At 35.9% G+C, this 21987-nt stretch overlaps 2 protein-coding genes across 2 annotated transcripts in view; one reads left to right on the top strand and one right to left on the bottom strand.

Moving 5' to 3' along the window:
* RCHY1 (ring finger and CHY zinc finger domain containing 1) overlaps positions 1–4624 on the bottom strand; it is a 22446-nt gene extending 17822 nt beyond the window's left edge. The window contains exon 1 of the mRNA XM_054591606.1: positions 4153–4624. Within this exon, the coding sequence (XP_054447581.1) occupies positions 4153–4242 (90 nt within the window). The 5' untranslated portion in view covers positions 4243–4624. The remainder of the gene's footprint in view (positions 1–4152) is intronic.
* On the top strand, positions 4393–17240 carry THAP6 (THAP domain containing 6). Its single transcript, XM_054591627.1, has 5 exons — positions 4393–4470; positions 5426–5528; positions 6712–6919; positions 10561–10686; positions 16892–17240. Exons 2-5 carry the CDS (start codon positions 5449–5451, stop codon positions 17144–17146), a joined length of 669 nt encoding a protein of 222 aa, XP_054447602.1. The 5' UTR covers positions 4393–4470; positions 5426–5448; the 3' UTR covers positions 17147–17240.
* Positions 17241–21987: the final 4747 nt, after the last annotated feature.

The raw sequence follows: 21987 nt of genomic DNA on the forward strand, positions 1-21987 counted from the left end.
CCTGATGTTTTTAGGGGACACAATATATGTAACAAATAGTCCTTGTTTTCAAGAGTGGCAAAGACTGTCAGGTGTCCAACAAAATCTGTTCTCTCCTTCCGCCTGGGCACATGACTACCCAGCTAGACTACAGTTCCCAGACTTCCTTGCTGTAGTTATGGCCAAAGGGCTTAAGTTCCTACCAACAAAACATGAGCAGAAATAATCAGTGCCACTCCTGGGTCTGAATATTAAGAAACTAAGCATGACTCCTCCTTCAAACTCTCTTTTCCCTTTCCGTAAGATGAAACCTGGATATGGCAGTAACCCAGCTTATGACAATATGCCCTAAAACATGGCAAAATAATACAACAGAAAAAACTTCCTGGATTGATCACTCACCTTGGAATTGTAAATGGAAAGAAATAAACTCATTATTCTTTAACCCACCTGACTGTTGAGTCTTTTTGTTATAACAATGTTGGTTTACCCTAACTAGTACATTAAGAAGTTTCCAGGCTACTAGACTAACCCAATACTTTCCAGTACACTGTGACCTTTTAGCTCCACTCATTTCTGAACACTTCCTATGCCATGATTTACCATAATGAAGTTCACTCCTTGAAGACTTCAACACTCAACTGGCTGCCTTTTTCTCCAACTAATTTGTACATCCACAATGACAACCTTTCCAATACCATGATCTCTCAATTCCTTGGCTTTCTCACTTCAATGGCCTTGTCCAACCTCCTCCACCACATATGCTCGGTCACATTATGTAACAGTGGTTCTCCAACATTTTGGTCTTAGGACCCTTTTATGCTCTTAAAAAGTGAGTATCCCACAGAGCTTCTTTATGTGAATTATATCTACTGATACCACATTATAAATTAAAACTGACAGGTTTTAATATTACTTTTTAAAATAATAGTAACAAATCCAGTACATCTTAACATTAATAACATTTTAATGAAAAATAAGTTATATTTTCCGACGAAATAGCTGGATTCTCAGTTCTGCTTCTATATTCAATGAGTTTTGGTTTAAGTATATGAAGAAATTTTGGACTCACACAAATATGTAGTTGGAAAAGGGACTAGTTTAATAGTCTTTTCAGAGAATTACGAATATGCTTCTCTGATACTACACCAAAACTCAACAACTCTTATAAATGGTTAATTGCAACGTGGACTCTGAGATCACATCAGTAAGTTTTTCCTCCCTGTTGCATTAAAACCCACTGACCTATTTTGAACTTTGAATGTATCTTTTGCTCATGCCTCAGTCATCTGGAAAGTTATCAGTTCACTGAATTATGTATATCTTCCATATGTTAACATATTTGACATGCAATATCAAAAAAATCACATTCGTTAATATCACTACCCATCTCATCAGAAAATTATTTAGGTATTGAGAAGTATTCAAGCTCACAGAAACTAAGATAAAATTCTACTTTATACAGGAAAACTCAAATTTTATCACTGTTGGTTGTTTTCCTTGTAATGACAGTCTCACTTCTCTTTTTGAGAAAAATATCCTCCAAATACCCAAGGCTGAATAACCATAGTTCAAGTAAAAACACGGTGTACCATGAAAAATGCAAATAGTTCATTCATAATCCAATTGCACAACAGCTTTTCTTCACACCAAACCACCTAATTTCAGTTTGCAAAAGTGGTTGATGAAAACATCCCATTTCATCAAACACATGAAAAGACGTATTCAAGGAATGAGATGTTATAAAATTAGTTAGTCTACTGCTTTAATTTTATCAATGACATTCTTAAGTGAACCTGGCTTTTTCTTTTTCTTTTTAAAACTATGGGTGTAGCACAGTTCACTGCCACTGTCTTGATTCCTGCCATGGTGCCAGAAGTTTTAATCATTATTTTTGCACATACTAAAAAATAAAAATAATATCTTAGTATCAATCAGAAAGTAGTTTTGACTTTGAGGATCCCCAGAAAGGGCCTCGGAAATCACCGGGGATCCATTCACCACACTTCCAAAACCACTGCTCTAGAACAAGAACTGAATCCTATTTGTAACTTAATTTCAGGCATGGACTTCTCTCAACATTACTTTCTTTCTTACTCCAGTCCTCCCTTGCACACACTAGTTCCTTCTCTCTTCCTCTACATACTCACCTACACAGAATCTCAACTGGCTAAATCCAAGTCTCTCCTACTTAATTTATATATGAACAGCTGAATATAGCTAAAGAAAAAGCACACCAACACTGACTGGTCTCACTTTAAAGTCATTAACAACTAAAAAAAAGGGGGGGGGCCTTCCTACCATGTTTCCCCAGTTACCCTCATTTTTCCAGACTCTATGACCTCTCTTTAAACCCGACCTCTCTTTAAACCCGGAACACCTCCTCCTCCCTTCTTGTGATCTGCTGATAAATGACCTTGCTTATTTCACTATGAAAACAGTAAAAATAACAGAACATCCTCCCACAGATTCTATCAATCTACTTACAAATATACCTCATATTCTGTCTTCCCCTGTTGCAGAACTACAGTCCATGTTATTATTTAAGGCTAACTCCTCCTCTTGTACACTGGATTCCATATTCTTTGGATACTTAAGGACAGTGCTCCTACAGTTTCCCCCTGCACTCCTGCCACTGCATTATAAAATAATTCTCACTTTATTGGGTCATTTCCAAGAATATACAAACTTGTTGCAATAACCCTCATCTTAAAGGGGGGAAAAAATCCCATGACCCCACATCTCCCAGGAACCACAGTTTCTTATTTTTGTTCTTTTACAACAACACTCCAAGAGTTGTCTAAAAACACTGTGTTACCAGTTCCACCACTCCCATCCTTTCTTGAATACACTCCTATAACGTTTGTACCAATATCTCCACAGGATCACAGTTACCACCTCCTTGATAAATTTAAAGGTCAATTTTTAGTTCTTATTTTACTCCAATAACATCCCTTGATTTAGTTGATTACTTCCTCCTAAAAACTCTTCACTTGGCCTCTGGTATTTAAGGAAGACAGAGGGAAATTACAAAAAGGCATTTGATACTCAGGGCCCAGTGTTTTAGTGCTATGAAACAAATACAGTATCTGCATAGTTTCTTGGGGGTTTGGAGGAAAAGCCAAGATGTTGAATTCAGTCTTAGATCTCAAGCTTGAAAGAGTAAGAGAACAACTCTGGAAACACAATCATAAGGATAGCATTCAATTCCTTACACATCTGGTGAATGGCCAACTTTGAAAGAGTCCATCCATCCAGTGCAGTAGAGGAATGTTCAAACCAAGGCTGCAAAAAAAAAAAAGGCTTTAGGTTGTCCCTACAGGACTCACTGTTCTTATGCAGCAGGAACTTCTATTACCCATATTTCACATACGGGGCACTTAAAGGGTAGTTTGTTCAAAATCACTGAGTTACCACGGAGCAGGAGCAGAGCTAAGATTGGGGCTGTGGGACTCCAAATCTTAAGCTTTCTAAGCAAAATCTTTAAACTGTTTCTTGTACGAAAAATCAGGAAACTTTAATAGGGTGGGTGCCAATTTTAAAAATTCTAGATTGAGTAGGAATTTTTCTCAAAGTAAACAGCAAAAATAACAATATATGCTTACCAGGTACTGCCCTATCCATAATTTCCTACGTGGTGGCAATTACATGATTGTCTTACTATTTCACACATAAATTTTCTCCTTGGCAGGTTCGAGCATACTCATTGACTCTAAAATGAAGCTGGCAAGCCGTAAAACTTATCTCCTACAGGAGCTGAAATCACATGCCGAGTCTCTACTCGCTTATCCTTCTTCCATTATTTCATAACAGACCTGAAAGGGATCCTGGGGAAAAGACAGCACAGGCCCAAGGCTGCCTCAGTCTACTTCCAGCAGGAAATTAAAAACAAACAAATAAATAAATAAACCCACTCATAAAACTACCAATGTGCAACCCAGGCTCTTTCCAAGCATGAAAGGCTGTGCCTGCAAACTGCAAAACATGAGGAAAGGCAGAACCTGTGGACGCCTTGCCAAGAACGTTCTCTGCAGCAGCAACCCAGTTCAAGGTGGAGATCGCAGCCTGACAAAACAGCCTAACCTCAAATTAAGCCCAAACCGAACCGCTTTGCCCAACCCGCCCGCAGCGCGGCCCGGCGGAAGCTCGTAAAGAGCCCAAAGAAGTCGTCACCTTCAGGAGACATCCTCTGTCATAATGCTCGCAGCCCCGCCGCCCTTGCTCTGGGCCTCGGACGCCATCTTCCCGCACCAAAGCCGCCATCTCCTCTACCTCCCCTTATTCTCCAAGGACCCTTCTCCTACGATGAAAACTATGCCCAGAGGAGTACTGCCACCCTAGCACACCCCCTTCCCGGAGACAGCTGCCACTAGAGTCAATATGGCGGACGATCACGTGACCCGGGGCAGTAGGATTTCCGGTTGACGGGGCGGAAGCGAAAGAAGACGCAATCTGTGTCGTCGAAGTTAGTCGTTGCCTTCGCTGTTAACGGTAATAACTCTTAGGTTGCCTCTTCTTTCCCCACCCCATAGCTTCCTGCCGGAACTCCGGGCGTGGTTCGGGGCGAGGAGCACAGCGGTGGTGCGGAGAAACCGGCGGCCTCCGGGGAAGGGCCCCTCTCCGGCCCTTAACGCACTGGTGACAGTGCGGCCCCTCCCTCTTTTCTTGTGGGGCGGGAGGGCCGGGAGCCTGGAGAAAGGGGCGGAGCTGGGCCCGCCTCCCGGCTGCGGGTGGGAGCCCCGGTTCGCACAGCACCAGCTCCTGCGGGGCGACCGCACACTCACCGGTGTGTGGGACTGTGTTCTTTCTTTTGTCCTCCCCTTACCCTGTACTTTATCTGCATTCCTTCAAAATATGTATTAAAATTTACTATATGCCAGTCACCGACTAAGTCGTGGAGACCAACAATGAGGAAAAACGTGCCCCACCGTGACATTACGGAAGTTACAGGCTGGTGGGGGAGAAAAACATTAGAGAATATCTGAAATAAATGTAAGATTACAACTTTGAGAAGTCCTGGAAGAGTGTGTAATCTACGAGAGCTAATGCTGGAGGGGGTCTGACTTAATCTGGGAGCCAAAGAAGGTTTCCTTGGGAAAGTAACACCTGGGCTGGAAGTTGAGGAGTTAGAATGCCAGGAGGAGTTAGTGTGTTAAAAGCCCTGTGGCAGAGGGAACATGGAAAGAAGCAGTGGAAGGGAATTGCACAACTAAGCCTATGGAATTGAAATCATATGCTTCAGCACGTGCATAGTTAAATATAACTTGACTTATTAAAGAGCCAAGCCCCTGGAAATTTTTATGAGCAAAGCTTCAGGTGTGGGAAGAAAATTTTTGCTTTTGGCTTCCTAATATAATTTCGCTTCACCTAAAATGTACCGAGAAAAGTAAATATGTTCCCATTAGCTTTCAAGTTACTAACTCTGACCGTTTTAATTTTCTTTCAGTTCTGTTATGAGTTGCTAAAATCATGGTGAAATGTTGCTCGGCGATTGGATGTGCTTCTCGCTGTTTGCCAAATTCCAAATTAAAAGGACTGACGTTTCACGTGTAAGATTTTGCTGAAGTTAATTAAGCCAAGTACTTTAAAAAACAAAAAGCAGTTTTACTTAAAATTTCAGATTTGAACTTTAGCTCCCAAGTTCTTTTTAAATAACCTTTTTAGTTAAATTTGAAGTGGCAACGATACCTTTACACTTCTATAATTTAGTTTAAAAGTTTAAAATACCAGCCAAGGTATTAGGTTGGTTAACAAAAAGATCATCAAAGTCATATTTGCTAACATTACCTTGCACTTTAACATACCTTCAAAGAAATTCAGTGTTGTTTACATATAGTGTGTAATCTGAATGAAAGATCTTTTCCCAAATATATTCTGTCTTTTCTGTTTAGAAACAGATCAAGCTTAGATTGTAGAAAGAAAATATAAAGTACAGGTTCAGACCAATAATTCTCTCGCTGTATTGCACATAAATCAAGATTATTCTAATTTAGTATTATAGCCATTCTTCTAACGGCATAGCTAGGAAGGAGCAATAAAATTTAATAATTATTCATTTGCTAAAGGTTTATTTTGCTGCTTTTGTGCCAGGCACTGTGCTATGTGCTAGAGAAAGATCTAGTAACTGCTTTGCTTGGTATGAGGAAATCAAAAGTGAGTATGTATCCTCTACCTCATTCTGGAAAGGACTTGAACCAGCTTAGAAAATTAGAAAAGATGTAAGATTTTTGACCTCCAAATCTCAAAATAGTTTTGATCTCAAGAACTCCAAACCATAGGTGTTCCCTGCATTCATTCATAAGCACCTGTAGACCTGTAGTGTATTAAAAGCTTTACTTTATGATGCTGACAGAATAAAAGTACAAGGGACTCTGTTCATCTGGGATAAATTCCAGATATCACTTCAGATAGGAAAAGGCCCGAGTGATATTCTTTGTCACCTATGGATGAAGAAAAATCTTCAGTTGTGGGTCTTACTATAAAGTATTAAATATCCTTTGGACTTTGTAACATGAGAAAAATGAGAAAAATTTGTGGGTCATTTATCTACAGCATGATTGGTAGAAAAATCTATTAAAATTGAAAGTTACAAAAGCATGAATCTTGATGGTTTCTATAATATTTCCTAAGAGTAATAACAAACCAGTTAAGGAATTAATTTAGTGGCAGCCTTAATTCAAGTAAACATCAATAGTGTTTAATTTTAAAACACTTTTTGATTCTTTTTCCTAGATTCCCCACAGATGAAAATGTCAAAAGAAAATGGGTATTAGCAATGAAAAGACTTGATGTGAATGCTGCAGGCATTTGGGAGCCTAAAAAAGGAGATGTGTTATGTTCAAGACACTTTAAGAAGACAGATTTTGACAGAAGTGCTCCAAATATTAAACTGAAACCTGGAGTCATACCTTCTATCTTTGATTCCCCTTCTCACTTACAGGTTTGTTTATGAGATACTGCTTACCATCATTACTCATTCTTTGTGGTACTGTTGAAGAAACTTTACCACCCTTGCTTTGAAATCCTTAAGTTTTTAAATATGTAAGCTGATGCTTCAGACTTCATAATATGTAGTAGGAGTGTTTTACCAGTAGCCACTCAGAAATATTTGTACATTACTAAGGTTTGGTGAAGCGGACTGACCCTAGGAGTTAGCATAATTCAAGAGCTGTATCTGAAAAATAGAGGAACATAAGAGGGTTGAAGTTCCAAGTTGGCAGTACTCCTCACAAAAGTCAAGAGCAGAGCCTCCATCAGGACCAAAGTATAATTTTAGAGCCACATATATTCAGACTTAAAGCTTAGGTAGGACTGAAAGGAAGGAAACCAAAAAGAGAGAACAACAGGAGAAGGTAAGGCAGTAAGAGGACAGGAAAAGAAAATAACAGGATTGGGTAAGTAAACTCCAGTTGAATTCTGTTTTTTCTCAGTTATATTAGTGCCATGGGCTGGCTACTTCCTCAATACCTTTCCTGACTTCATATACCTGGAAGTATATTTACTTCCAAGAACTTTAGGCTGACTGATTCCGATGTGGAAAGTTTCATTACAATAGTAATGAAAGGTATCTCCTTCCTGGCTGCTGGAAACAAGGGAAGTAGTCCAGAACTGTAACTACGCCCGTGCGGTGTTGGTCGCTTTCTGCAGTTGTTCTTGTTGCGGTACCTGAGTTATCAAAGAGAGACCGCCTTATTTCCTTTCATATTAATAAATGAGCAATATCTTGTGCAATTTTCTCTAAATGGTTTTTTCCCCTATAGTAAGGCATCATCTATCTATAATGTTAAGAGGACCTTAAGAAATGTGGGCGTAATAAATCAAATAAAGCATAAGTTACTAACTTTGAAAAACTATTTCCAATCACATAACCTAGAGAAAATACTGTTAACACTCTGGTGTGTATCTTTCCAGTCATTTGTAGGTGTATGTTTGTATATAAATTCATCTATATTTATATAGTCTTACCAAAATAGAATTATACTGCATATATATCCTTTTTTATTTCCTTCTGTTTCGTTTTTTAAAAAGAAATTACTGTGTAGCCAGCACCATTCTAAGCTTTTTACATATATCGTTCATTCATTTGGTCTTCACAACAATCTCATATTCTCATTTTACCACTTGGTGAAACTGAAGGCCAGAGAATGGAATACCTACCCCAGGTTACAGGACTGTTAAAAAAAAAGCAGAGACTGGATTTGAACCCAGGTATTTTAGCTCCAGAGTACACTCTTAACTACTGTTTTCCACGATGTTAAATATAGGATGGGGCAAAAGTAGGTTTACAATTGTTCTTATATTATGGAAAATAATACAAGAATAAACTCTTTTGAATACTTACAGCTATAACCCTACATTTGCCCTATCCTGTAGTTTTTCACCACAATGGCTTTCAAATGTTAGCCTACATAAGACTTAACCAGAATCTTATTTAAATGCAGATTCCTTTGCCCCTCTTTCACAGAATTTGATTCAGTGAGTCTGGGAATCTGTAGTTTATAACAAGCACCCCATATGATTGTATCGCAGAACTATAGATTGCATTTTTAAGAGAATACCATATAGAACATCAATATGAAAAAAAAATGAATGTTACATTTAAGTATAAGATGCATACAGAAAAGTGCAACACACACTATATAGATATAGATATATCAGTGAATTTTCACAAAATGCATACTCTCATGTAACTCCCTCAGATCAAGTTATAGAGTATTACAGTTGCCCCAGAAGCCGCCTCCGTGCTCTTTACCAACCACTACACTCACAAAGGTAACTGCTGTCACTGTCAGTCCTATAAAGGGAGTCACACGGCATGTACCCTGGCTTCTTTAGCTCAGCATTTTGTTTGTGTGATTCATCCACATTGTAGCATGTGGTAGTAGTCGATTTATTTTCTTGGCACTCTATTATTCCATTTTATAAATAAAGTGTAATTTCCCCATTCAACTACAAACGTTTTAGTCCATGTCTTTTGATGCACGCATGTACTGATTTCTGAAGAGTATACGCACACTTTTGTTAGATGTGGAATTTCTGGGTCCCAGGGATGTGTATGTTTAGCTTAAGTAGCCATTGCCATAATTTTCCAAAGTGGTTTACCAATTTATAGTCCCACAATCAGCATATAAAAAAGTTCCTCTGGCTCTATATCCATGTTAGTACTTGGTGTCAGTTTATAAAATGTTTTCAATGATCATATAACCATTGATTCTATGAATGAACAATAGTTTATGGAATCAGTCCTCACTATTTATATAGGTTATCATCTTTCACTATTTTAAACAGCACTATAATGAACATTACTGTAGCAGAATCTTGGTATATATCTTTATTTCCTTGAACTAAATTCTTGGAAATAAAATTATGGATCAAAAAGTGTACACATTTTTAAGACTTTTGCTTTTGATACAAATCTTTCAACGACTTATCAAAAGCTTATACCAATTTGTCTATTCCTAGCCATTTTTATGCATTACTAGCAATGCATAAAAATGTCTGATTAACCTAATCCTCGTATTAGTTGTGTTTTTAACCTTTGCTAAAATTGATAGGCAAAAAAAGTCATCTTATTGTTTTAATTCATCTTTGAATGTTAGTGAGTTTCTACATTTTTTATGTATTTATTAGCCATTTGTATTCCTTTTTCCTTTTTTTCTTGTGTGTGTGTGTGTGTGTGTGTGTGTGAGTTCTTCAGGTCCTCTTCTATTTTCAGATTTTCCTAAGCTATATTGAGGATATGAATCATTTATTGAGGATATATATTGAGGATATGAATCATTTAACTGCCATCTATGTTGCAGTTACTTTTTAATTAATGGGGTTGGTTTGTTTCTTTTTTTTTTTTAATTCAGACTTTTTTTGTTAGTCAACTCTATATTTTCTCTTGTGTTATCTGACTTGAGCCTTTCCCACCTTAAGATTATATAAACATTCCCTATATTTTTGGTAGTTCCTCATGGTTTTCATCTTTACATACATTTTCAATACATAGAATTTCATCATTTTTTTAAGTATAAAGGATATAACTTTTCCTTAATTAGTGTAGAATATTTTTAATATCTTTAGGGCAGCGATTTTCAACCTTTTTTTTTTAATCTCATGGCACACACAAACTAATGACTAAAATTCTGCTACACAACAAAAAAATGTACTTTTTGACAACCTGACCAAAAAAAAGGTATAATTTTGATTCATTCATACCAGACAGCTATTGTTCTGTTGGCTGTTGTCCTTTTTGTAATTTGACAATCTAAAGGAAAAGAGAGCAGTGCCCCTGACTAAATAGGTATGTCATGTTTTAAAAAGTTCTTGTGGCACACCAGCTGAAGATCGCTACTGTAGGACGTAACTTCCCTCATTATCACTCTTCTTTTTTAGGAAAGTGTGTTTCCAGATGAACTTTAGAGTAATTTTGGGGAAGTTCCTTTAAAATAATTTCAGTGGAATTTAAAATTTAGTGACTTTTAAAAGCAGTTTCCATGAAAAGAAATGTATTAATTTTACTATAGTTTAGGAAGGAATAAAAATTTTAAAAGGACAGAACTATCTACCATAATAGTTGTTAACAATTCTCAACAGGGGAAAAGAGAAAAACTTCGCTGTAGGAAAAACTTCACCCTCAAGACCCTTCCAGTCCCAAACCACAATCGCCAGCTTGTTGGTGCTTCCTCATGTATTGAAGAATTTCAATCCCAGTTCATTTTTGTAAGTAAAATTACTTACTGATCTAATACTGGTATTTTTAAGATGAATTTGTCCTCTCCATTAGTATTAAAACTTTTGAAATCTTATCAAAAATTAGGTGTTTGAGTTTTTTTTTAATCTGTAATATCCAAAACTAATAGTGCTTCCCAGAGCCATTATAATGCAATAATAATATATAGGTAGCTAATCCTTCAGTTACATATGTAGTTCATATAATACTTTCACAAGGATATTTCAACCAAGAAATTACAGTAATTACTTCCTCCCTTTAGGTACTATATTATATGGAAATATCTAATTTAAAAATAGTTATGTCTTTAGGTTTTAAAGAACAGTCACACACATACAGAGTAGTCAAGGTTGCATTTATTTATTCATCTTACTGTTTTATGTTAGAACCAGGCCTGGAGTCCAAATCTCTTTCACCATCTTGATTATAAAGCTATAGTTAGCTTTATAATAATTCTTTAAATCAGGTAGTCTTCCAACTTTCTTCTTTTTCAAAGTTGTTTTGGATATTCTGTGTTCTTTGCATTTTTTGTTGAATTTTAGAATCACTTTATAAATGTCCACCAAAGAGCCTGTTAGAATTTTAACAGAGATTATGTTTCATCTGCAGACTCATTTGGGAAAAATCATCATCTTAATAAGACTAATAATTAAAGTCTTTCAACCCGGGAACTGATTATATTTCTTCATTTATTTAGGTATTTAACTTCTCTCAATAATGTTTTATAGTTTTCAGTGTACAGGTCTTTCACTTCATCTTTATAAATGGTATTGTTTTATTTAGTGCTACTATATGGAAATATAGGTGACTTTTATATATTGATCTTGTATCTGAAAAACTTGCCAAACTCACATTTTAATTATCAGAGCTTTTTGTAGAAGCTGTCAGATTTTTGACATTATAGGGTCTGTCATTAAAAACAATTTTCTTTCTTTCTTCAAATATGAATGACTTTCATTTCTTTTTCTTGCTTTGTTGAACTGCCTTGAACCTCCAAGGCTATGCCAAATAGAATTACTAAGAACTAATCTCTGTGCCTTGCTCCTGATTTTATTTTTAATTTCTATTTATTAATTTTAAAGATAGAGAAAAAAATATCAATTTGTTGTTCCACTTACTTATGCATTCATTGGTTAATTCGTTTCTATACCCTGACCAGGGGTCAAACCCGAAACATTGGCATATTGGGACAATGCTCTAACCATCTGAGCTCCTTACCCACAGCTTCAATGCTTTGCTCCCTATTTTAGGAAGAAAACATTCAATCTTTTACTGTTAAATACATTAATATGATACTAACTATAGCTTTTTGTGAGTGCCCTTTATCAGGTTGAGGAAGTGCCCTTCTATTCTCAGTTTGCTGAGAGTTTTTATAGGAAAATAACATTAATTTTGTCAAATGGTTTTTTTGTATCTATTAAGAGATCATATTGTTTTTCTTTAGTTTGTTAATATGTTTAGTTACATCAATTGATTTTTCAACGTTAAACCAGACTTGCATTCCTGCAATAAACCCTACTTAATTATGCATTATGTCTTGAATATATTATTGGATCTGATTTATTAAAATTTTAGGGTATTTTCTTGTATGTTCAAGAGTGATATTGGCCTGAATTTTTTTTTTCTTTTAAATGTTTTTGTCTGATTTCAGTATCAGAACAATGCTGAACTCAGAAGAATGAGTTAGAAAATACTGCCTCCTTTTATGATTTTCTGGAAGAGTTTGTATAGAATTGGAATTATTTCTCCTATAAATATTTGGTAGATTCCCCAGCAAAGCTATCTAGGCCTGGAGTTTTCTTTGTGGAAAAGGTTTTTTGGTAGTTTGTATTTTCCAAGAGATTTGTTCATTTTATCTCAGTTATCATGCTTACTAGCCTAAAATTGTTCATAATATTTCCTTATTATCCTTTTAATATCTATAACATCTGTAGGTATAGGATCTCATTTCAGATATTGATAATTTGTTTCTATCCTCTCTTATTGCTGATGAATCTGCCTAGAGAGTTACCAGTTTTATTGATCATGTCAAATATCTAGCTTTCATTTTCTCACTTTTTTTTGTTTTTGTTTCTTCACTGATTTCCACTCATCCTTTTTACTTATTTCAGTAAAATTGTGTCATCTTTTTTTTTAATTTTAATTTATTTTTTCAAATACATTTGTCTCTGCCTACCCCCCACCACTTTCCCTTGCCCCCTCCCTCCTTCCCTCCCTCAGCTCTTCCCCTTTGGTTTTGTCCATGAGTCCTTGCTGTATGTTCCTTGACTTTCCCCTTCCCTTCCTTTTCCCCGCCCCCCCTCCCTCCTTCCCTCTTATCTCTTGATTTCTTTTCCTTTCAGTGTTGCTGGTCTTATTTTCCTTGCATCTTTGTATTGTTGGTTAGGTTCCGCTTATAGGTGAGATCATATGGTATTTGTCTTATTTCACTTAGCATAATGCTCTCCAGTTCCATCCATGCTGTCGCGAAGTTTAGTAGTTCTTTTTTTCTTTCTGCTGCGTAGTATTCCATTGTGTATATGTACCATAATTTTTTGATCCAATTGTGTCATCTTTGTAGTGTCTTTAGATGGAAGCTGAACTCATTGATTTGAGGCTTCTTCCTTTCTGATGTTGGTATTTAGGGATATTAATTTTTGCCTAAGTATTGCTTTAGCAGCATTCCACAAATTAAATGTTATGTTTTCATTTTTATTTAGTTTACAATTCTCCCGAATTCAATTTTGATTTTTTTCTTTGACCCATGTCTTTAGAAGTTTGCTATGGAGCTTCCAAATATTGGGCAATTTTCCAGATACGTTATTAGTTTCTAATTTAATTCTATTGTGGTCAGAGAATACATATTGCATGGTTTGGATCTTTTAAATTTTTTGAGGCTTATAGCCTAGAACATGGCCTATCTTGGCAAATGTTCTCTGTGCATTTGCAAAGAATTTATGTTCTGCTCATGTTTTATAAATAATGTGATTGAATTATTTGATAATGCTGTTCAAGTCTTCATCATTACTAAATTTCTGTTCACTTGTTCTATTATTGGGAGGGAGGTGTTTAATCTTCTAGTATAACTACAGATTTGTCTAATTCTTCTTGCAATTGTCAGTATTTGCACCTTACATTATACAGTATTGTTATTAGGTGCTAAGTATTTAGTATTATTATGTCTTGATAAATTAACCCCTTAATTATTAAGAAATAACCTTCTTTATTCATGGTAATATTCTTTGTCTGAAGTCTGCATTGTCTGATAGTAATATACCCACTGTAGCTCTCTTTTTATTAGTGATATCCTAATAGATCTTTTCCCACTCCTTTACTTTCAACCTTTTTGTGCCTTATTATCTTTGAAGTACATTTTTTAAAGGCAATATATGCTTTGGGTCTTGAAATTTTAATCTAATCTAATAATTTCTGCCTTTTAATTGGGTTATTTAGACCCTTTACATTTAATGTGATTATTGATATGGCTTGGTTTAGTAATCTTGCTAACAAATAATCTGTAATCTTATTTGTTTCCTATTTTTTCTATTTATATTCTTTGTTCCCATTTTCTTCTTTTTGTGTTCTTTTTTTTGAGGGGTGGATTAATTTAATTCTTTTATGATTCCATTTTATCTCCCCCTCCTTTTTATTTTTACTCATTAGCTATAACTTTTATTTTAATAGTTTCTTTTAGGCCTATAGCATCCATCTTTAACTTGTCACAGGCTACATGGCAAGTGGCATTTATCTACCAAACATTTAGTATAAGAATCTTACAATATTTCTCCTCTCCAAACTTCGTTCTGTTGTTCGTCATACATTTCACTTTTACATATGCTATGAACTCCATACTACATTATTATTATTGTTGTTGTTTAAACAGTAAATTATCTTTTAAAGAGATTTAATAACAAGAAAAAAATCTTTTATGTTACCCATGTAGTTGCCGTTGCCAAGGCTTTTTATTCCTTTCTTCAAATCCGTATCATTCTGTCTGTCTTTAACATTTCTTATAGTGCAGCTATGCTAATGATAAGTTCTTTCAACTTGTGTATGTATTTAAAAAGTCATTATTTAGTCTTTATTTTTGAAACATATTTTTACTAAATATCAAAGTCTAGGTTGATAGTTTTGGAGTTTGTTGATTTTAGTTCTTTAAAGATGTTGCTACTCTGTATTCTCACAAATATTGTTTCTGATGACAAATTTATTGTCATACTTATCTTTATCCTCTTTACCTATATTTCTTTTTTCTTTGCTTTTAAAAAGCAAATGTTTTTGAATAATTTGATTATGATATACCTTAGTTTAGTTTTCTTCATGTTTCTTATGCTTGGGATTTGTTAAGCTTCATTATCTGTGAGTTTACAGTTTTCATCACACTTGGAAAATTTTTGGCTATGATTTCTTCAAATTATTTCTTTTTACCTCAACTTTTCTTCCTTTTCCTTTGGGGAATCTAATTACATGTATATTAGGCTGTCTGAAGTTGTGCCACCACTCACTGATTATCTGTTCATTTTTTTAAAATATTCCCTTTTCTCTCTGTAGTTTCTTCTGGACAGTTGCTGTTGCTATATCTTCACCTTCAGTAATCTTTTCTTCGGAAATGTTGAATCTGCTGTTAATTCCCTCCAACATATTTTTCACCTCAAACATTGTAGTTTTTATTTCTCATCTTCTATTTGATTTTTTTAATCTCCCATGTTTCTACTTAACTTTTGAACATAAAGAATACAGTTTTAATAACTTTCTCAGCTCCCTTGTCTACTAATTCTAACACTTGCATCAGTTCTGGGTTGGTTTCTATTGATTGGTTATATCGTATTGTGGCTCATATTTTCCTACTTCTTTGATGCCTGGTAAGTTTTTTGTGCTACACATGTGTGGATTTTACTCAACTGGATGCTAGATAGTGTTGTGTCCTGTATTCTTGACTTTGTTCTGGGATATAGTTAAGCTATTTGGAAACAGCTTGATCCTTTCAGGTTTTACTTTGGTAGGCAGGACCTGAACCATACTCAGGCGTTTTTGTTCTCCACTACTGAGACAAGGCCCTTTTGTGTACTCCATGCCCCACGGATCTTGAAGCTTTCTCATCTGGCTAGTGGAAGTATAGTTATGCCCTGTGAGCACACTGCTCTTCTAATCTTTTTTGGTCGTTTATTCTCAAACCTTGAGCAGTTTCCTATATACATGCTCTGATCTTACAGTAATATTATAGGGGGAGAAGGGGAGTCTCTCTGAATCTCCAGAGTTCCCTTTGTGCAGATCCCTCCTCTCTGTTCTTTGTCCTGTGAACTGTAGCTGCTTATTCTCCCTGGATGCTTTGCACTATCTTTTCAACTCAGTTCACCAAGGTCTGCCTCTGTTTCCCCTCCCTGAACTGAGACCTACAACCTCTCTCAAGAGTAAGCCATGGTGGGCAATCATAGGGTAATCTCTTTGTTTCCAGTCTCTCCACAGTCACTTCCTTCCTTGCCTGCTATTCATTATCTCAGAACTTTTTTTAGTAAGAATCAATCCAGTCTTTGTTATTTCATTTTGGCTGGAAGCAAAAGTCATCCTCACTAATTTTAACATTAAATAAAAAGCTCTTCAAAATTATTTTATAGTACCTTTATAAATGTCAGTGTTATTTTTCCTATTTTCAAATTTTAAAAAAGGTATACCCAGCAAACATAAGCATAATCATAATAAATATTGAGAGAACAAATTATCGCTTTAAAAATTCAAGGCCAGAGTCCTGTCTAAACCCATAACACCCAGCCTGATGACCCGCTTCAATCAGTGCTCCTTCCCTTATAAAGTTAAATATTCATCAAAATAAAATAGCTCCTTTATAAGTTTAAGAATGCAAGTTTGTTTCATAGGTAAAACTTAAACTTAGCAGCCCCACACTTTGGGAACGAAAGCTGTACAGTCCTTGTGAGTATCATGGTGTTCATAAGCAGACACCTGCCTCTGAAGGAGAGGTGCGTCCCGCCCATCGTATTCTGCACCCCTCCCGCCTGCCTAGCCTTCACCGAAAGAAAGAGGCCCCAGGCACTTGAAACACTGCTGCCACCCTCTCCTCTCCATATGTTCTTTAACCGCTTATTATCACCAGCTGGGAGATCTTCTCTAAGCACAGTAAATGGAGAGACAGCTGAGCCTAGTTATAAGCTTTTAGCTACTTGTCTGTCTGGTTTACTAACTTGGTGTTTATGTTTTTAGGAACATAGCTACAGTGTAATGGACAGTCCAAAGAAACTTAAGCATAAATTAGATCATGTGATCAGCGAGCTAGAGGATACCAAGAAAAGTCTGCGGAATGTTTTAGACCGAGAGAAACGTTTCCAAAAATCATTGAGGAAGACAATCAGGGAATTAAAGGATGAATGTCTCATCAGCCAAGACACAGCAAATAGACTGGAAGCTTTCTGTTGGGAGTATTGTCAGGAGAGCATAGAACGAGACTATATTTCATGAAGTAATTTTGTGTTATTTTCTACCTAAAGTTGACATTGGTACAGCTTTTTAGAAAGTAATTCTTATTTATCATCATTAAATAATATCCATCATTTAGAGTGCTTCTTTGGATCCTGTACAGCATTATGCATTATAGTTGTTATCCAAAGACTTTTTTTTGAAGACATGCAGAAATATGTGCTAGTTATCATGTTTTTGCGTGACTTGTGACAATTATGTTTTTATAGAGCTAAAGTAGTGCCAGGTCATTATTGTAAGATGTTAAAAGATCAAGAAAATTTCTCAGGACTAAGGAAATCATACCAAATCAGCCATGTTAAGCTGTAGTGGTAGAAACTGAACACTTCAGCAGCATCAGATTTTTTACTTCAAAGGAATACTTTCATTATTATTTACTTAGGTACACTTTATGGTAAATATGTTGAATTGTATTTTTTTTGAATTGTACTTTAGATGTGTCTTACTTCATTTATAACACATGTCAATGTTGGGTCCAATCCAAGGTGCTTTTGTTACCAGTAATACCAAAAAATACAAGACACCACATGGTACTCTCCCTGAGAACAGAATATGATGCAGATCTTTTGGCTTTTTAAAGTTGTCCAGAGACAAGTTCAGTTTCCAGTATAGGACACTATTCTTCCTTACTAGGAGAGTTTTGATGTTAACCTGCATAGTTTTAAAAAATTTTAGAAAGGGTAATAAATCTGATTTTTTAAATAGCTAGTTACTCTGACACTTCTCAACATTTGGTTTTATGACTTATTTCATTGTAAAGATATGTCTTCAAAATCTGAATGTCAGTACTAGATGAATGCCTTTCAATGCTGCTTTGTATTTTACAGAAAGTATTATAATATTGCTGACATTTTTAAAAATACAAAATACAGAAAAAAACATTAAACATAATGACGTGACTTTTCCAGTTGAAATAGGAATTGAAGAAAGGGTTACAATGTTTTCCTTTAACTAGAAGAGTAGATTACCATCCAAGAGCTTTTATTTAGTGAAATAGGTGGGAAAAACAGCAGCTTTAGAATAGTTTCTTACTCAATATACAAATAATAACTCAGTTATTTTCTGATTGACCCAAGTGTCAGAAATTTTGGTTTTTTCCCAATTTCTTAGAAAAAGCAACAAAAATTAAGAGTCATAAATACTGTGAGTTAGAATAAAATTTACTAGCCCAAAGTCAAATTCTACTTTGAAGCATATGTTACGTATATGAAACTCATTCAGACATCTCTGCTATAGTAGTTAGAATTTGAGTATCAATTGTTTCAGTGTGTTAACTAGCAATGATCTGCATTTTGTGCTAAAATGTTCATTATAATTTTATTTGTGTTAATATCAGTAAGGATATATGGTTACTTGAAATTTTTATATTTAAGAATTTTCTATTTTAATGCATGATATGTTTTTATGTAGAATTCCAAACCTTCCCTCTAAATGGGTTTTTACCCACATTTGAGAGATCAGCATTATGTTAAGAAGTCACTGAGGTCATATATTTTTATTATCTTAAAAAAAAAACTCATTAGCTACCCATTATTTATTTTAGTTATTTAATTTTGAATTCATAGTGGACACTCTAAATAGGAAATTTGGGTATGACCTTAGGTTTTTATAGCCATTTTGTGATAGAGATGGAAAGTTTTTCCCTCACCCTATTTTTGAGTATAAAAATTAAAGTCAGTGGACAGTGGAGAAAAGTGAAGGGATAGATCCAAAACAGTGCGTCCAAATTCTAGCTCTCTACAGGTTGCCTAGAATACACCAAGCCTGGGAGACCTTTGCAAACCTCAGGCCCTAGCTTCTGCCACTCTCACAGTTGCCAGTCACTTTTACTACTTGTGTTCACAGTGAATTCAGCCCTTGTGTTTTTCACTGGTCTTAGTATCACTGCCAGAGAGATAACTGTGGGAGAAGTATTGGTATCATCAGTGACTTGGAGCTACTCATTTGCTGTTTATTTTTGCAGAGAAATGATTACTAATAGAAACAAGACACAATAAATAAGGTCCTCCCCACCTGCCGCCCCAAACAAGCTTGAACACAGTATATACCTCAGTCCTCTGTTCCCAGAGAACCATTTTTAGCCTGGGGTAGAACTATCCTGTGCAGAGCAAAGCAGCCAACGCCCATCCAGAGGTTCTTCGAGCAACTAAGGCCATCCTAAGGGTTTCACTTTGCTTTAAAGCTTGGAGTGGACTCTGGATTCGGGAACAAAGCAATACACCAGTTCAGCCTCAGCACCAAATCAGGTACGAAGGACTTGGCATGACATTTTTCTCCATATCAAGTTTAAGTCTTTAGACTTTGGTTGCTAAAGATAGTCACAATTATAGCATACTCTTCGATTTGAGAAAAGATGTATTAAAATATATAGTTTTAATAAAAATATAAAATTGGGATAACTGTAATAGAATAACAATAAAAATGATTTAAAAATAAAAATATATAAAAACAAAAAATTAAAACAAAATCAATAAACATTAAAAAAGACAATATTATTACAGAAATAATTGGGGATGAAGAACCCAATACATGTTTGAAAAATAAAATATTTTCTTTAGTAATGTGTTCTGTGTGGTTTTTATGCATTTATTCAGTAAAATAGAAGAAGCAAGACTGTATGGACAGTGGTTTTGCTTTAATTTTTTCCACATTTTCCCCTCCACCAATATCTCTAATATTGTAAAGTCTGCTAGGTTAGATGACCCAGGTGGCAGGCCTGCTTCCACCACAATATGGCCCTACCATAGGGCCCTTTCCTGCTCTGGGCCTTACTCAGAACTGGCAGCCTTTCATGTCACCCAGTATAGAGCAGAGAGCAGTATTCTTTGGCATGAAATACACTGCCTTCAAAACCCTAAGAGGCCTATTAAGCATTGTGCTTTCATCTTCATAGTGAGATACCAGTTGTACTAATGTATCTTGCACTTCAGTGGGGGTGTCATAGCATACCCTGATCACTGGACACTCCTCCCCCAAAATTTTACTGACGTAAGCCCCTGATGCCTTTCTCTTCAGTGTGCACTACAGTATTGGATGACACCCATGCTCAATAGATTTCATACCACATCTTAAAATGTGTTTGAGCCTCATTCAGTCTCATTAATTTATCTTACATAAATTTATAGACAACATAATTAATGTACTAACACATCGCATGTAATATTTTTAAAGCCTCATACGCTATTGTGAGGGATACAAAGATGAGGCATTCACAACCTACAGGGACACACAAGTATATAACATAAATACAGAGAAGTGGGCAACTGGCAGAACTGTGGCCATCAAAGAAGGCAACCAAGATTATGAAACTAACAGATCCTCCAAGTTCCAAAATGGAACATTAGAGTGTCTATGCCTTTTTAAAGTTCTGTCCTAGGACTTGGATTCTGTTAGCACCCTCCTTAGATGTGACAATAAGAGACTAAGCCAACCAGGAGGAAACAAAACAGGCCTAGGTTCCAGTCCCAAATCTGCCCTTTTATTACATACGGAACCTGGACCAAGTTAACTGAATCTCTCTGAGCATTTACAAAGTGGAAAAATAATACTTTCCTCACACACTTGTGGTGAGAATTGTATTTAAATCTCTGTAAAACATAAGACCATACAATGAGCCCTCTGTGTATTGTTTTTCTTTCTTTAAATCCCATGCCAGACATAACAGGAAGATGGGCAAAAAGTAAGAGGGGGAAATGTGTGTGGTAAGGAGTGACGATGGTATAGACAACAGTAGAAAGGTAGGCTATTTGCGCCTTAAACAACTGTCTCTCCCTGGGGCAGCTCAAAAGCAGGGAAGAAACACTCTTCCACTGAAAGAGAAAACTTTATTTAATCACCATCCTCCTCTCCATTCTCCCAACCTCCACTCCGAAAAGCCATTGGATCCATCATAGATATATTTTCACTCATTCATTCAACTTCATAAAGCACCTTAGATGGTGCTAACTCAAAATGTGATTCACAGACAAGGGCACAACTTAAGGAGTTTGCACCAGAATACAAATCAACTACATTGGGAAGTACACACACTGCTTAGTTCAGTCAACATTTTTTTCATAGCAAGACTCTCAGTGAATAAAACTGTGTGTTGATTTACAATCTGGAACAAACATTCCATTCTGGACCAGTAAAAAAGAGTTCACAGAGCAGCAATTTTGCATAGTACTGCCTCAGAGTATCCAGTCACTAAATATCCTTTTTTGAATTAATCTTAGCTAGCTCATTGATTTGCGGTCAGTTGACAGCAGCAGAGTCCCCGACAGATTCATGTCAGATAACAAACTTGCCAGATGCCTGTGGTAGAATGTGGGCAGATGAAAGATAACATCACATCTGATGCAGCAGATCCGGGCCTCATGCTTTTGAAGACACGGGTATTTTATTAAACAGAGATAGCAAACATACATGCTGCTCAGAATGCTAACCACAAATACTGGTGATGAGTACCTTGTGGAGACGGGCGTTCCACTGCAGACTGGCCTGGAAACTACTCAGCATAAAATTTAACTGAAAATGAAGGGTACAGGTGTTTATAAAGAGAGAAAGTTTATAAAGAGAGTTTGTGTAATGGCACAAAATGTTGCCAGGCTATGCAGCTGAAGGAAATTACTTCTGAAATCCTGAACATTTCAAAAATTATTTTGGTTGCCACTCTCATTATGACTTGTAGATGATGAATCTTAAGAACAGGGAATGTTAAGGAACAAAGATGGTGGAGGAGTGAGTGGAAGTCACACTGACCTCCTCCCAGGACCAACCTGGAATTGCAACTAAATTGTGGAGAAATCACCTGGAACAAAAAACTGAACAATAAGGAGAGAGGA

This window comes from Pteronotus mesoamericanus, unplaced genomic scaffold (assembly GCF_021234165.1).
Source record: "Pteronotus mesoamericanus isolate MK-2021 breed Mesoamerican mustached bat unplaced genomic scaffold, CSHL_Meso_final contig_130, whole genome shotgun sequence".
Classification (NCBI taxonomy): domain Eukaryota; kingdom Metazoa; phylum Chordata; class Mammalia; order Chiroptera; family Mormoopidae; genus Pteronotus; species Pteronotus mesoamericanus.